Source organism: Equus caballus, chromosome 15 (genome assembly GCF_041296265.1).
Source record: "Equus caballus isolate H_3958 breed thoroughbred chromosome 15, TB-T2T, whole genome shotgun sequence".
NCBI lineage: Eukaryota > Metazoa > Chordata > Mammalia > Perissodactyla > Equidae > Equus > Equus caballus.
This window is the reverse complement of record NC_091698.1, coordinates 84,241,112-84,256,072: the sequence shown is the minus strand read 5'-3', so window position 1 is coordinate 84,256,072 and position 14,961 is coordinate 84,241,112. Positions and strand designations below refer to the sequence as shown.

The window sequence follows — 14,961 nt, the reverse complement described above, 5'->3', positions numbered from 1 at the left end:
AAATGAGTACACAGTGGGGTGCTCCTCACCCCATTTTGCCATAATTTCCCACGGGGGTCTTTTCCATTTCTTAAAGGACTGTTTTCACTTCTAGAGGTCACTTTTGTTTCATCAACCCTGGAATTCCCAGGATGCTCCAAGAATAAGGTGACAGGCAGCCTGAGGATCCTGACTGTGAAGAAACCCTATTTAAGCTTCTCTTTCCAGCAGTTTTCAAACACATGAAGAATAGAAAAGATATACCTTATAGGGGTTCCAGAAGGAGAGAATTGAGAAAACAGGGGAGAAGCAAAATAAAAGACAGAAAGGTTGAGAATTTTTCAGAAGTGATGAAAAACATAAATGCTGAGATTCAGGAAGAACAAAGAATTGTGAGCAGTATAAATAAAAATAAATTCTGATCTGGACTCATTGTAGTAAAACTGCAGAATGGAAAAGATCAAGAGAAATTCTTACAAAATAATACTATCCTTCTGTTCAAGTGTGTTTCAAAGAGCCATGTTGTGATATAGGCTGAATCTTCATAGCACTAAGCATCTTAAGCAAAGAGGTCACATTGCGTTTATAATGTTTTATTTCTTTAAACCTACCTGAAGCAAAAATAGCAAACTGTTAAGAATTAACAAAGCTGGGTGGTAGGTCCATGGGTGTTCATATTATTTTCTATACTTTTCAGTATAACTGAAATATTTCATAATTTATAAAGAAAGAAGGAGAGGGAGGGAGGAAAGGGAGAAAGAAGAAAGGAGAGAAGGAAGGAAGGAAGGGAGGATAGAAGGAAAGAGGGAAAGAAGGTAGGAAATCTGATTGGCCTTGGGACTACTAAGGGTTGTAAGTTATTTGGTGCAAATTAGATTCACTTACAACTTAATCTACACAATTAGATTCCCATATGCTAAAACTAAAAGTTACAGAGAAGACTATATAACTATGAACATTCTTTTCCCGATTTTGGTTTGTTTTGACGAAGGAAGGCAAAGGATATAAAACTTTCAGTTTTTAAAGAATCTTTCAGGGGAGACGTAATTCACCTAACCTCTGGACTCTCTCTATCCCCAAATCACGTAGCTTTTTCAGGGGTTGTGCTATAGTGTAGAGCACTCCCATGGCTTTTAAAGGAATGGAAGTAGGAGGAGGAAAGTGAGAGTGAGTAGTTGCCCCTTTAGACTCTGTCTTACTGTAGTACATTTTACTCACACACACATGCACACATAAACACATGGAATTCATGCCACTAACAGGTCATTCACACAGAGCACACGTCATCAACCTTGAGAACATACAAAGTATACACACAACTAACCTACAACATACACATACTTTCATACAAAGGACAGACAGATGTTCAGCAAGCTATGAACCACACACCTGTTTTTTCATTTCTTTGTCCACCTCTGTCAGAAGCAATGGGCACTGAGGGCAATGGGCACAGTTTCAACTCACTGGGCTCTACAGTTTGGCTCCAAATGGTTTTTTCACCTCCTCATAATTTCAGGTCTACTCAAGAAGAATTACCACACAACGGAAACCACTTAGAAGACCTACACTATAGTCCTGGCAGGTCTGCCCTCAAGAACGCTACCGCAGCAGCTTAGGAAAATGGGCAAGGAGCAGGCTACTGGCTCACTGCCTTGTTATCACACTGATATCCAGGACACTCAAGGAGCAGGGAGAAGTGGGGCTTAGGTGTAGGAAGCTGAGAAGTCCTAATCGTAGATGGGTGAACAAGCTCCCATAACATCACACCATCCCTTCTTACTGGGAGGGAACTATGTCCTTTCCCTCCAATTACGTACCATTCAGGCCCACAGAACACTCTAGATCTAGATTTAGATTTTGCTCTCCTGACTTTGGTAAGGTTTTAACAGTCGTTTCTTCCTGTACATCCTACCTCCACCTCCAGGCCCCTCTTCTCCACTTCTATTGCTCTTTTTTTAGTCTCTGGCCATATTTGAGTTCTGAAGCAAGGCCAGGGATCCCAGGTCCCCTTGGGAGCCCCTAAGATGTCTGGCACTGGGCACATGTACATGCATGTCCAGTTCTGGCTGTGAGACAGTACTTTAGGAAAATGGAAAAAACAGCCTCACATTTGGCCCTGGTTCAATTCCTCAAAGTGAAGATGACATTTCTGGTAAGCAGTTACAATTAGATTTTTAGAGCCAGGGTTTTCAACTGATCACATGCAGGATTAAGAAAGATAATTTAAAATATTTAATTCTGCCTGATTAGCTAGTGAATGAGGTGACCTGCTGATGTGGAAGTAATGTAATAGAGCTAATATGGCCCCCTGGGCATGACAGATGTCTTGTGCCTTGTCAATCAGTCTCTTTAGCAATTACCTGTCCTCTGTCCTTTCAATATAGTCAGTGAACTTTTTGTCATCTTCATCTTTTCTGGCAGCCAGAGTCAGCAGAGTTTGCAGATATCATAACCATTTATTGATATCATTCCTAAGGTTAAGATGGCTATTTCAGAGCTTCATTTGGGTTTTCTTTCAGAGATGCCATTTACCCTCTATAACTTAATTTTTTTGGCCTGGCCTTTCTATAACTGCAGATAAAACAATCTAAGGACATGTTTTAACATGGGTAATTATTTTGTTTTCAAATCATTAAAAAAGAACATTTAATCTGAAATTTACTCTCTCCTTTGGCATGCTCAATGTAGAATTTAAGGAATGTAAGGGATTCTGTAGATCCTCCAGGCCCCTGAGAACACTGGGGCTCAGTGAAGCTAAGTGACTCTTACACTACTTTCCCAGAAGGAACTAGAACGCTTTTGCTATTTCAGGAGGTCCTGTTATCATATGCCAAGCATTGTATTAAGCATTGGGGTGCTCCAAAAGAACTCTCTGGGCTTGAGGATGGGTAGGAGTTTGCTAGGCAGGGAACGAGGAGTGTTTTTCCTTTCCTTAAACTAGAGAGCTAGTTTGGGAATGTTAAAAAAGAGGAATTACATTTTCCCTAGCTCCTTTAGTTAGCAGTTCAGGCCTCTATTTAAAGAAGGTTAATGAAAAGATGATTTGATTATGGTCTCTAAGAGTGGTGCACCTCTCTTCTAGGTTTGCTCATTCAATGACAAGAATGAATAGCAGTGATCTGTACCCAAACGTTTGATATCTGGACTGGCATGATCCTGTCACACCGCTATCCGTGCAGTCCAGCTCCTTGCCCAGTATAGGAAGATGCTGGAGTTGAATAGCAGTGGGACCTAGGCTTCTCTCCAGTGATGTACAAAGCCAAGGTCAAACCCACTCTGCATAATACTGAATGATGCAAGCTCCTGGTATGTGCTACCTAGTACCCCCAAATGATCCAGGTAAAGTGAACAATCAGACACAAAAGGACCTACTAATGAGCGCTAAGTCTGTTCTGAGTGCTTACAGGTGCCAGGCACTGTTCGTAGGGCTATATATGTGTTATTGCATTTAAGTGAGGCTGCACTGTACTGCACAAAGCAGGCAGTGCATTTGCAAGATCTGGCAGCTTCTGAAGATCTAGAGAAATGGAGCAATTACAGAAGACTGTATCATGACAAGTGACAAGGAAAGTCAGTGCTGGAATGCCAAATAGGAGAGATTAAAGGCTAGGCAGACTGCCACCAAATCAAGAGGCAGAGTGGTGGGGTAGGAGTACATGGATGTTAGAGTCAGGCAGACAGACAGATCTAGAATTAATTCCTGGCTCCGCCAATTTACCAGCTGTATGGCTCTGGGCAGGTTGTTTACCTTTGGGAGCATAGTTCCCTCCTCTCTAAAATGGGCATTAACCCTGTTTTGCAGGGTTGTTCTGATCATATGAGATAATGCAATAAAGAGTCCAGCACAATGCCTAGCACAGAGTAGTGCCTGCTTTTCATTATTAGCCAAAGAATCCTCATGTTCCCAAGAATCTGTAAGAATCAAAGAATTTCAGAGGTCGAAGATGCCTCAGAGATCCCCCACTCCAGACACTTCATGATTGGATGAACAACCTGAGCCCTAAATATGATGAGTCATTTGCCCAAAGCTGTCTGCTAGTTAATAACTAAACAGGATTAGAACTCAGGACATCATCTGTCCTTAGCCAATGGGACTGATGATTACAGTTGAAGGATATGCAAAACTCTCGAGATATTTCACCAGAAAGCTCATTTAAGCTGATCCTGTTCACTCCAGATTATTTTCTCCCCACAGAACAGCTGATTTTTCAGCATTGGCTTTAGCTCACTTCTGAAGCACCTTCATTTGCTTTCTTGTTTGTGTTAGTCTGCTCGGGCCACCATGACAAAATACCACAGACTGAGTGGCTTAACTAACAGAAATTTATTCCTCTCAGTTCTGGAGGCTAGAAGTCCAAGATCAAGGTGCTGACAACATAGGTTTCCTTCGGAGCCCTCTTCTCCTGGCAGGCCACCATCTTGCTGCATGCTCACAAGACCTCTTCTTTGAGTGCACATGGAGACGGAGCAAGCTTTTTGGTGCCTCTTCTTATAAGGACACTAATCCTACGGTTTCAGGGCTCCACCCTTACGACTTCATTTAATCTTAATTACCTCGTTATAGGCCGTATCTCCAATTACAGTCACTTTAGGGGTTAGGGCTTCAACATATGAAGGATGTGTCCAAAGGACTGTGTTACATGTTTCTCCATCCCTCATCAGCCATTCCATTCAGGCCTGTTTCAAATAGTAGGTAGATGAACAATGAAGTTTGTGAACTATTAAGTAGCTAAATATGAGACAGCACCTATAGCCTGGCCCCTTTTACAACTCCTCCAGGTGATCCATTAACCAAAGACCAAGAAATGTGGCAAATCCAAAGTCTGGATCATTCATTATATTATTAATTGTGAGAATGAGGGTTGAAGAGTTAACTGAGATATATAAGCAGATTCATTCAGAAAGAAAACTTGAACGTGGGTAAAGTTTCTTTGAAGATCTGCCGTGCATTTGAGTAACAAACAGAAACAGTGCAGCTTTGACATTTATTCTGATACTTCCAAAGGAAACTGTATAAAGTCACATATTTTGAGGGAAATTGCTTCTTTGGAAAGTTTAAGAAAAAAACTGGCAAAAATGTGTAGTAAAATATCCAGAAATATCCAGGAAGCTCAAGTGCCCTGGACCTGAAAGTAATGTAGATCTATTTCTTTGGCATCAGGAGTCTATCCATTCAGAAGTCATCTTAAGCCAAAGGGCTGCTCAGCCTACTTATATGGAGATCTTGGGATGCTTGAGAGGTTCTTTATGAGACCAGGAGTGAACTGTGGCCAATTACTTGCTCCTTTGTGAGAACGATGCCCAGCACGCCCTTTGAGAAATGATATCACCTATCTTACTTGCTAGATGTGGCTCTAAATAGTTTTTTGCTATGTCCCAAAGTCATATTTACTCCAAATTTCAAAGTAATTCATGAAAAATATAGGCTTATGGAATAACTCAAACAATTCAGAAGAATAAAGAGTATAACATAGAAGTCCTCTTTCATAACACCTCCTCCCAACTCCCTCCCCTTCCCATGAGTAATGATCAAAACAGTTTGGTGGAGTTTTTTTCCAGATTTTAAAATATACTTTTACTTACAGACAGCTACAGTTATTTTTAAATAAATGGCACCATACTATTATAATTTGACTTTTCCTTACTGATGATTACGTAGATTGATCAATTTTTGGTTATTACAAACAAAGCAGAAATAAACATTCTCATACAAATATTTGTACGTAGGAGCATTTCTGTAGGACAGACTCTTAGAAGGAGATTTACTGGGTCAAAGGGAAAGCATATTTAAAAAAATTGGTTGTCAGATTACCCTCTGAAAATATTGTGTGAATTTACATTCCCACTAGGATTGTATGAGAGGATGTTTTCTCCAATTTATTTGGACTTTGACATTATCAATCTTTATTTTTTGCTGACCTTATAGGCAATAAAGGGGACCTCACTGTTATTTTGATTTGCATATTCTTGATTTCTTGTGAGGTTGAACAATGTCTCATTTCTTTACTTTTTTTATTTCTTCTTCAGTGAATTGCCTATTTACATTATTCTAGAGAAATGTTTGATTCTTTTTGAGTTGTAGAGGCTTCCCATAATTATACATATGAATCTCTGCTGTTGCAAATATTCAAATTCTCTGTTAATAGATATTCAAAAGTGAATGAATGTGCATGAAAAAACATCTGGAAGGATTTACACTAAAAGGATAACAGTGGTTACATCTAAGTGGTAGGATCATGGGTATCTGATTTTCTTCTTTATACCTTTCTATTTTTCTCTGCTTGATAAGCATGTATTCATTTTATGAGTAGAAAGAAAAAAAACCAATGGAGTGATTAGTGGGGTAAAGGTGATGAAGCCTCTCAAGGCAATTCTAAAAGAGGTTTTCCCAAGGTTCTTTGAGTAGTGACAGTCTCAATAGAGTCTTAATTCTCCTAATTCTCTTAATTAATTCTCTTAATTTTCCTAAGGTCAAATTTGAAGGAAACCAGTCACTTCCTGGATAATAAATTGATATGGCAGTTAAAGTTAGCATTATTATTTTACATTTAGCTCTTCAGCACCCAAGATTCTGTCACATTTTATGTACAGTATCTTACTCTCCCAACCCTTTTTCAGGTATTGGCAGTTAACAGTGAGGGGCACTCAAACATCTTGGCTGTAACAGAAGTCTCTGGACAAAAATGTTCAAAGGCTCTATTCAAGGACAAAATGGCTTGGGAACTACAAAGACCCTTCAGAAACCCTACTAATAATTAACAAATGCAAAGAACGTATGTGTTTATCAGAAAGATGGAGGTGGCAGGAAGAAAGAGTGGTTTGCTGGGGTAGCACAGTCTAAGGAGGGTCACAAAGACTAACATGGCAGTGCCCATGTAAGAACTGGTGAGCATTCGGTCTTCTCAGCAAGACTATGGATAAGCAGGAAATAGCACCTTAGTTTTGTCTGAGTTGAGAAACACCTCTTAAGAGCACCTAAATTCATTGGTTCTAATTACATCTGGCAATATTAGTTTGGTTTTCCACTGGCCAGGGAGTGGGAAGGGTGTTAGGTTGCGGGGGAAGGTCACACCAGGATGGGAATAATGGCCCTTCAGATGGTGGGTTTTCAAAGACTGAACTGTCATTCTGGATGGTACCTCAGAATTGGACTAATGGGAACCTATCCTTAAGAGCAGCCTGGATTGCTGAAGGCCAGACTCCAGGATGAGGGGAACACACCATGGAGAGGTTACCTTAGAAAGCTGTGGATAACCCCCAGCCCCAGCAATCGCCCTACCCTCATGAGTACTTTCATGCAAACTTTAACAGAAACTATCTCCACTTCCTGCTGGTGCAATCTCCAGTTTAGAGCTGATTCTCAAGGCCTGAGTTATCCCTTAGGGGCATCTATGCAGCTGGGCTGATGCTGCCAAGTGCCTCACCAGCAACTGTGAATACCACAGGGCTCAAAGATAATGGATAGAAAGAAACGGGCATAAAGAATAGGTAAGGGGATCCCCCATGCCCCTGGCTTTGGATTACTCTCAGCTTATTTATATACTCCAAATTATGATGACTTATTATAAAGTGAGTGATTCTTGAGAAGACAGGTTTAGCCTATGGGCTGAATTCCTGAAATTAAAGTGTCAATGTAGATTGTTAAATCATAGAAACTATTTACATGTAGAAAAGCAATTTATATATTAAGAATTTCACAGAGCTTATAGGCCAAGAAAAATTAATGTTACAATATATTATATCAAACTAGCACAATAATCCTAAAATATTACCATGCTTAAAGGTATATAAATTATGGAGTGATTACTCAGCGCAATCGTGAACACAAGAAGGCAAGGCCCTAACCCTCAGGTTGGAAGGACTGGAGTGAGAACATCAGCACTGTGTCATTTTGAGGCTGAGATTCAGATAACATATAGAGATGGGAAAAGAGACACATCTGTCATGTCTTCCAAACTGAGCTGAGGGACATCTGCAGCTACTGCCACCATCTCACTCTAGTACAACGGGAAAAATGGATGTAAAAATAGAAGTGATATATCCAACTATTAACACTGAGGCAAAACGGAATATAGCAGTCTGCAGAAGCATTGACGTAGAATAGGAAATGGCTCCCTCCAGGGCAGGCTATCTGTCTCAAGTGGACAATGTGCCAACTAACTAAAGATGTTTCCACCATCCATGCCATCCCTGATTTATTTATTTTCCCCCCAGCTTTATTGAGGTATGACTGCCAAATAAAAATTGTGTATATTTAGGTTGCACAACATGATTTTTTTTAAAGGTGTACATCGTAAGAGATTAGAAGGAAGACAAAAGCGAGAAGGTTACAAATCAACTGAGAGTAAGTCATACCCTCCTGACAGAAAAGTGAAGGAGCCTATTTGTACAGAAGAAAATGCCTCCCCGGGAGTTCCTCACCTCACCATGTGAATGATCTCCTCTTCACTAGACTTATGAAGAGGCTGAACAGTTGTGTGCAGAACAGGAAAGAATTTTCATAGAGAGAGTGCTGGATAAGGGACAAAGATAGCATAAAAAAAGCTGAGGGAGATTCCACACCCAGAAGATAACTACTCTTGTTTCCTGTGTCACCTCTGCTCCACTGGGAGGACACTGAGAGCCCATTCAGTAGATTCAGTAGAGCAATTAAGTGGAAGATTCTTTATCACAAGAGTATCCAAACCTTAGTGAAGTGCCTAGATGGATCTTTTTGTTATTGTTGTTTGACCTTTGTTTTCTAAATTGAGATATAATTCAAATTCCCTAAAATTCACTCTGTAAAGGGGACAATTCAGTGGTTTTTAGTATATCCACAAGGTTGTGCAACCATCACCACTATCTAGTTCCAGGACATTTTCATCACCCCAAAGAGGAACCCTGTACCCATGAGCAGTCACTCCCTGTTCTCCCTTTTCCCCAGCCGCTGGCAACTGTCAATCTACTCCCTGTTTTCATGGATTTACCTATTCTGGATATTTCATGTACATGGAAGATAAAGTATATGACCTTTTATGTCTGGCTTCTTTCACTTAGTATCATCTATCAGTATTCCTTTTTATGGCCGAATAATATTCTATCATATGTATATACCACAATTTGTTTATCTATTCATCTGTTAATGAAAATTTGGGTTGTCTCCAATTTGGGGCTATTATGAATAATGCTGCTATGAACATTTGTGTATAAGTTTTTGTGCGGACATATGCTTTCATTTCTCTTGGGTATACACCTACAAGTAGAATTACTGGGTTATATGGTAACTCTAAATTTAACTTTTTGAAGCACTTTGAGACTGCTTTGCAAAGTGGCTACACCGTTTTACATTCCTACCAGCATTGTTTGAGAGTTCCAATTTCTCCATATCCTAGCCAACACTTGTTAGCTGTTTTTGATTACAGCGATCCTAGTGAGTGTGAAATAGTATCTCATTGAGTTTTGTCATTTAAAAAAAAATCAAAGCCATCCATATCCATAGTTTAAAAAGACAAAGCTTAAAGTGTAAATGCCCCACTTCTCTCCACAACCATTTCCATGAGGCAAATACTTTAAATTCTTTTAGCAGTTTCTTCTGGTATTTATCTTCTATTTCTGATAATATGCTTATACTGCTACTTTATTTTTTAAAGATTTTATTTTTTTCCCTTTTCTCCCCAAAGCTCCCCAGTACATAGTTGTATATTATTCTTTGTGGGTCCTTCTAGTTGTGGCATGTGGGACGCTGCCTCAGTGTCGTTTGATGAGCAGTGCCATGTCTGCGCCCAGGATTCGAACCAACGAAACACTGGGCCGCCTGCAGCGGAGCGTGCGAACTTAACCACTCGGCCACGGGGCCAGCCCCAATATACTGCTACTTTTTAAAAATCAGTTTTAGATATTATCTCTTGACTTCCAACTATGGAAGATGAGCATTTAGTTCTCTTCTGTCATGTGCGCACAAATATATACTCACTTTATCCTTCCATCTTCACAATATGATTATAATCTCCATTTTTGGTTAAATCAATAATTGGCACTTACATTGTTATGACTATGCAGTCATAGCCATGTGACATACAAAGATACATTTACGTAATCATACTTTTTCCCCTTAGATTCCAGATGACCTAGAGAAAAATATTTGCTTCATTTTTTTTCATTTCCTCAGTTTTCTACATATTAATTACTACTTCAGCCTCAAATTCTGCAAGAAAACTAAAAATCTCTGGGGGTAGTCAAACACACTGGACATTCCACTATTTCCCTCCTTTTCCTTTTTTTTTTGTGTCTGGGAGACATTCCTTCCAGAGCCCTCCATTCTCCTACTCTCATCTGGACTGACTGGTTATGGGCTGGCTGCAGAGCTGTTGTCCTAGAACTTTCCCTCATCCCCCTGACTTCTCTCCATGTTGCACTGCCTGTTTCCTGGATCCCATATCTTCCTCTGTCTTAGTTTTATCCCTCAGTTTACAACAGCATATCTTCTAGTAGCTTCTTTATTCCTCTACTCCTCCATTACTGCCTTCTTCTTTTGTGTTAAGTAGATATTTTCTAGTGTACCATTTTAATTCCCTTGTTCCTTTTAGTTTTTTTTTTTTTTGAGTTCTTGTCTGAGTAACTGCACTGGTGATTCCAATCAACACCTAAATTTAAAACAATCTAGTTTAGATTAATACCAGCTTAATTTCAGTAGCACACACAGTTGTTTATGGATGCTTTCATGCCACATGGCAGAGCTGAGTAGTTGTGACAGAGCATGTATGCATATGGCCCATGAAGCCTAAAACTTTACTATCTGGCCCTTTACAGAAAAAACTTGCCAATCCTGATCCAGTGCCATGAACTTCCTGATCCCATTCTCTATCTTCTGCCTCCAAGCACTAAGTGATCTGTTCCTCCTCTGAACGTTCACTGTGTTCTACCTTTTCTGAAATGTAAAAATTAACTACGAGTGCTAAGAAACCAAATGAAAGGGCAGAAACCAGTATCAATAACATGTGAAAACCTTCTTCGTGAACACTGCTGTATTTAAGAGGCTCACGGTTATAATCCATTATGATTTATGAAATCTGATCCTTCAACATGAAATTACTCTGAGGATTATTACTACTGATTTGAATTCGAACATTTCCAAGGCAAGTTTCTTCATCATTTAGTCCCATGCCCAAGCTGTTCATTTCCACACGAATGTTCTGTGGTGGGCATGGGTTGTTTTTGTCTGACCAGCATCCACTTCCCATCTTACGATAAGAGTTCTTTGATTTTAATTTGACACCAGAGATGGGGACACGACGTGGGACAGAGTGTGGGCAGGAAGCTGCCAGGGACCCTGCCTCAGCTCAAAGTCCACTACAAGGCAAGCAGGGCTGACAGGGAAAGAACGAGCGAGTGAGTCCCGAGGACACAGTTTAGCCTCTGCATTCTGCCCTACCTATGTACACCAAATAAATCCCCTTTTCTGGGTAAGCCTGTTTGAGTTGTGCTTCTGATGCTTATGAGCAAAAGGAGTCGTGACTGACACAGATACTGAAGGCAGAGGCTGAGCCACTTCTGGGTAGCCCCATAGTCCAACATCTTCACAAGGACCCTTCATTTCATTTTTAGCGAGAGAAGAACAAACTCTTCTGCTTTAGTTCAGGACCTGGAATAGTTTTAGTCTAATGCAGGAACAATTTCAGAACTAATAAGGAACTTCTCAAATTCAGGTTACTGTCCTTGACAAATAGAAAAAAACGAGTGGTTTCAGAAATGTCTCAATATGAAGAGAATAACAACACAAGTACAATTTATCAAATGCCTGATAAAGCACAATTTGAAAGGCAATCAGGATATAATTTCATGTTATAAAACCATTCCCAGCACTTATCTATTTTTTAAAGCATATTCGTTTCCAAAACTTCATCAAATCCCCTTAGGCTTCTTTTTTTGATAAGTGACCTATATTCTAAAGTCTTTTCTAAACCTAAAAACCAGAACGTAATTTTATAAATAATTATATATCAACTTCTTATAAATAAAAACCCTAAAATTTTAATTCTTCCTCAACTATAGTTTTGTGTCCCTGATGTTTACTCACTTTTATAGTTAGCTCTACTGAATTCTAGGCCTTAAACAAATAATTTTTGTTTTCTCTGCTTTAGAGGAACTCTGAGCCTTTTTTCTAACTTGCTTCCTTTTCATCCCTGCCCTGTGGCCGTGACTTGTCCACTTAATCCACTTGTCCTTAGCAGCACTTTGCACAAGAAGTGTCTGTGGAGTCCACAGGCCTAGTTTTGAACTCCTAGCTCTGTTACTTACTAGCATTATGATCTTGAGCAAGTTTCTTTCTTTTTTTTTAAAGATTGGCACCTGAGCTAACATCTGTTGCCATTCTTTTCCTACTCCTCCTCCTCTCCCCCTCCTCCTTAAAATATATTATTTACTGAATGAATGAATAGGTAATATAGGTATAATTTTACTGCTATTCCGATTTTAAGGATGAGGAAACTGAGGCTCACTGAGGTTAAGTGACTTGTATAAAGTTCCACAGTGTGTTAGAGGTGGATTAAGATACAATTTTCCTGCCTGGTTCTTCTTCTCTTCTACTATATCAACTGCTAGGGCCTTTATTACATGATCCAAAAACTCAGTATCTTAGTTACTAAATGATGATTTTCACGGCCAAAAATGATTCTGAAATTTTAAAACCTACCGTGGTATCCACAGCCTTGACTTTCTCTGTGGGAATGTGCTTTGGGACAAGTTGTGTCTGTGACAGCATCACACATCCGTCGGCACCCAAAGTGATGATTACGACCTGGCAGCCCCTTTCCACAAGCACCAGTGCAGCCTTCCCAGCATCCGCAGGGCTGCCGACTGTGAGGCCAGTTAGAATCTCAGCCTGGAACAAACAAAAGGGAAAGGAAACAGTGGTGAGAAAAGTAACGTGGTCCACTTCCAGATTAGATTTGTTTTTCTAGAAAATCTCTCCCTTCATTGTGTAACAACCAATACAACGGGGAACTTTGATGGATACTGGCTCAGGGAAATAAATTAAAAAAACAATAACAACAACTACAACAAAAACTAGCTATAAAAGACATTCTTGGGACAACTGGGGAAATGTGAATATGGCCTGGATATTTGATGACAGAATAGAATTATTGATAATTTTCTTAGGTGTGATAATGGTATTCTGGCTCCTCTTAGGAGATGCAAGTTGAAGTATTTAGGGGTGAGGTATCATCTTATCTGCAACTTACTCTCAAATGATTCAACAAAAACAAATACATACGGGAGAGGGGAAGCAATATAGCAAAATGTTAACAACTGTTTAGGTGGAGAGTATGTGAGTATTCATTGTATGGCTCTTTCAGCTTTTTTGTGTGTATGTATGGTAATTTTCTTAATAGACACTTAGGGGGAACAAAGAGAATTCTTCAAAAGAAAGAAAGGAAGCGGAGGAAAGCACAAAGGAAGGGGCCACTGCCAATGGTTTTGACATAAATCATACTTGTAAATTTCACACCTAATGACCTAATTCTTCTAGGCCTCTCTTGGGCCATAATGCCTTTCTCACATTGCTAGTTATAGCTTTCTATGTGCACACCATCCATTTCTTTTGTTTGCTTGTTTTTGCTAGAGAAGATGGAAGCAGAGTAGGAGAGGCACTGATATGGAGCAGAAGCAGCAACGTGCTGACCTTCAGGAGCCCTCCACCACTTACTAACTCTGATCTTTCCGAAGTCCTGGACAACTTGTGAAATGAAGGGCTTGCACAAGATCAGTAGGTCTCCTGGAATATAAAAAGGTCTCTGGCAGAAGTAGGGCTGAAGGGCTGCAGCCCTGCTTCCTCATCCCCTGGGTACCCCTCCAGCATCTCTGGGGAACCTCTATGGTTCTGAAATAGGTGGTTGAAAAGTCACTGGACTAGATGAATTACCTAATACTTTTGACTCAAGAAGTGTATAACCAAATTCTGTCTTTTCTGTATTATGGTTTAACCATATACTCTCTCTTACCAAGAATGGGGCTATCCTTTCCTGTGCTTGCCCTGAATGTGCCCAGATTAACCCTTTTTGCTGCCTTTTATAAATCACCCCACAGTGTCTGCTCATTCTGGACTTCAGTTTAATGAACTTGACCACGTATCCTCCCTTATCATCTTTTTCACAAACCCTTTCAGTCTGAGTTGGTTGTGCTTTGAGGCCACTTTCTTTTTTTTTTTCCTAAGTTTTTCATTGATCTTCATTACTGGGATCACATGTCTGTTGAGTTGATGGTCTACTTTCAGAAACACTGACTTCTTGTGGTTTCTAAAAACCTTTTAAAAACTATTCTTTAATGAAATATCTTGAACATAAAAAATAATGCAACAAAGCCTCATGTTCTTACCATCTACCTTTAACAAATCTTAACATTTTACTTTATTTGCTTAAGATATTTTCCTTTAAAGAAGGTAAATGATATCTTCCATATCTACTATTTAGCAATGTGCTTTTTTCCTTTAAGGTTACTTAATTTGTGTTGACATACGTAGCTCTATTTCTTTTTTTTTAACTGCACAGTATTCCATATAGCAAATATATTACAGTTTAAACAAAATCTATTGTCCTTTACATGGACACTTTGGCTTTTCCATTTTCCCCTTTTACAAACAATGAAGTATTGGATATTCTTATCATTTATATGCAATCAGTCTTTTTTCCCTGGCTGTTTAAAAATATTTTTGTCTCTACCTTTGGCTTTATGCTGTTCTGCTAAATGTAGAGAGTTACATCTATTTACCTCACACGGTACTTTTAATACACTGCTGATCTGAGGACTCATGCCTTTTTTCAGTTCTAGAAATCACCTTGCAGTTTTCCCTCTACTATTGCTTCTCTTCAGTTCCCTCCATTCTTTTCTTCTTTGACTCTGATTAGATGTTTGTTGCAGCCTCTCAAGATATCTTTCATTTCTCTAAATTCCTCTTTCATATTTCAAAATAGTTTTCTTTCTGTGTTACTTTCTAGGTGAATTGAG

At 39.4% G+C, this 14,961-nt stretch overlaps 1 protein-coding gene across 6 annotated transcripts in view; it reads right to left on the bottom strand.

Moving 5' to 3' along the window:
• Positions 1-14,961, bottom strand: part of RBKS (ribokinase) — a 90,253-nt gene that overhangs the window by 24,424 nt on the left and 50,868 nt on the right. For 5 of the 6 annotated variants that reach the window (XM_070235640.1, XM_001502071.6, XM_023619319.2 and 2 more), the window contains one exon: positions 12,650-12,838. In XM_070235640.1, coding sequence (XP_070091741.1) covers positions 12,650-12,838 — 189 coding nt within the window. Of the gene's footprint in view, positions 1-4,285; positions 4,657-12,649; positions 12,839-14,961 lie in introns of those variants that run through there. The other variant, XM_023619324.2, reaches the window with a different exon arrangement.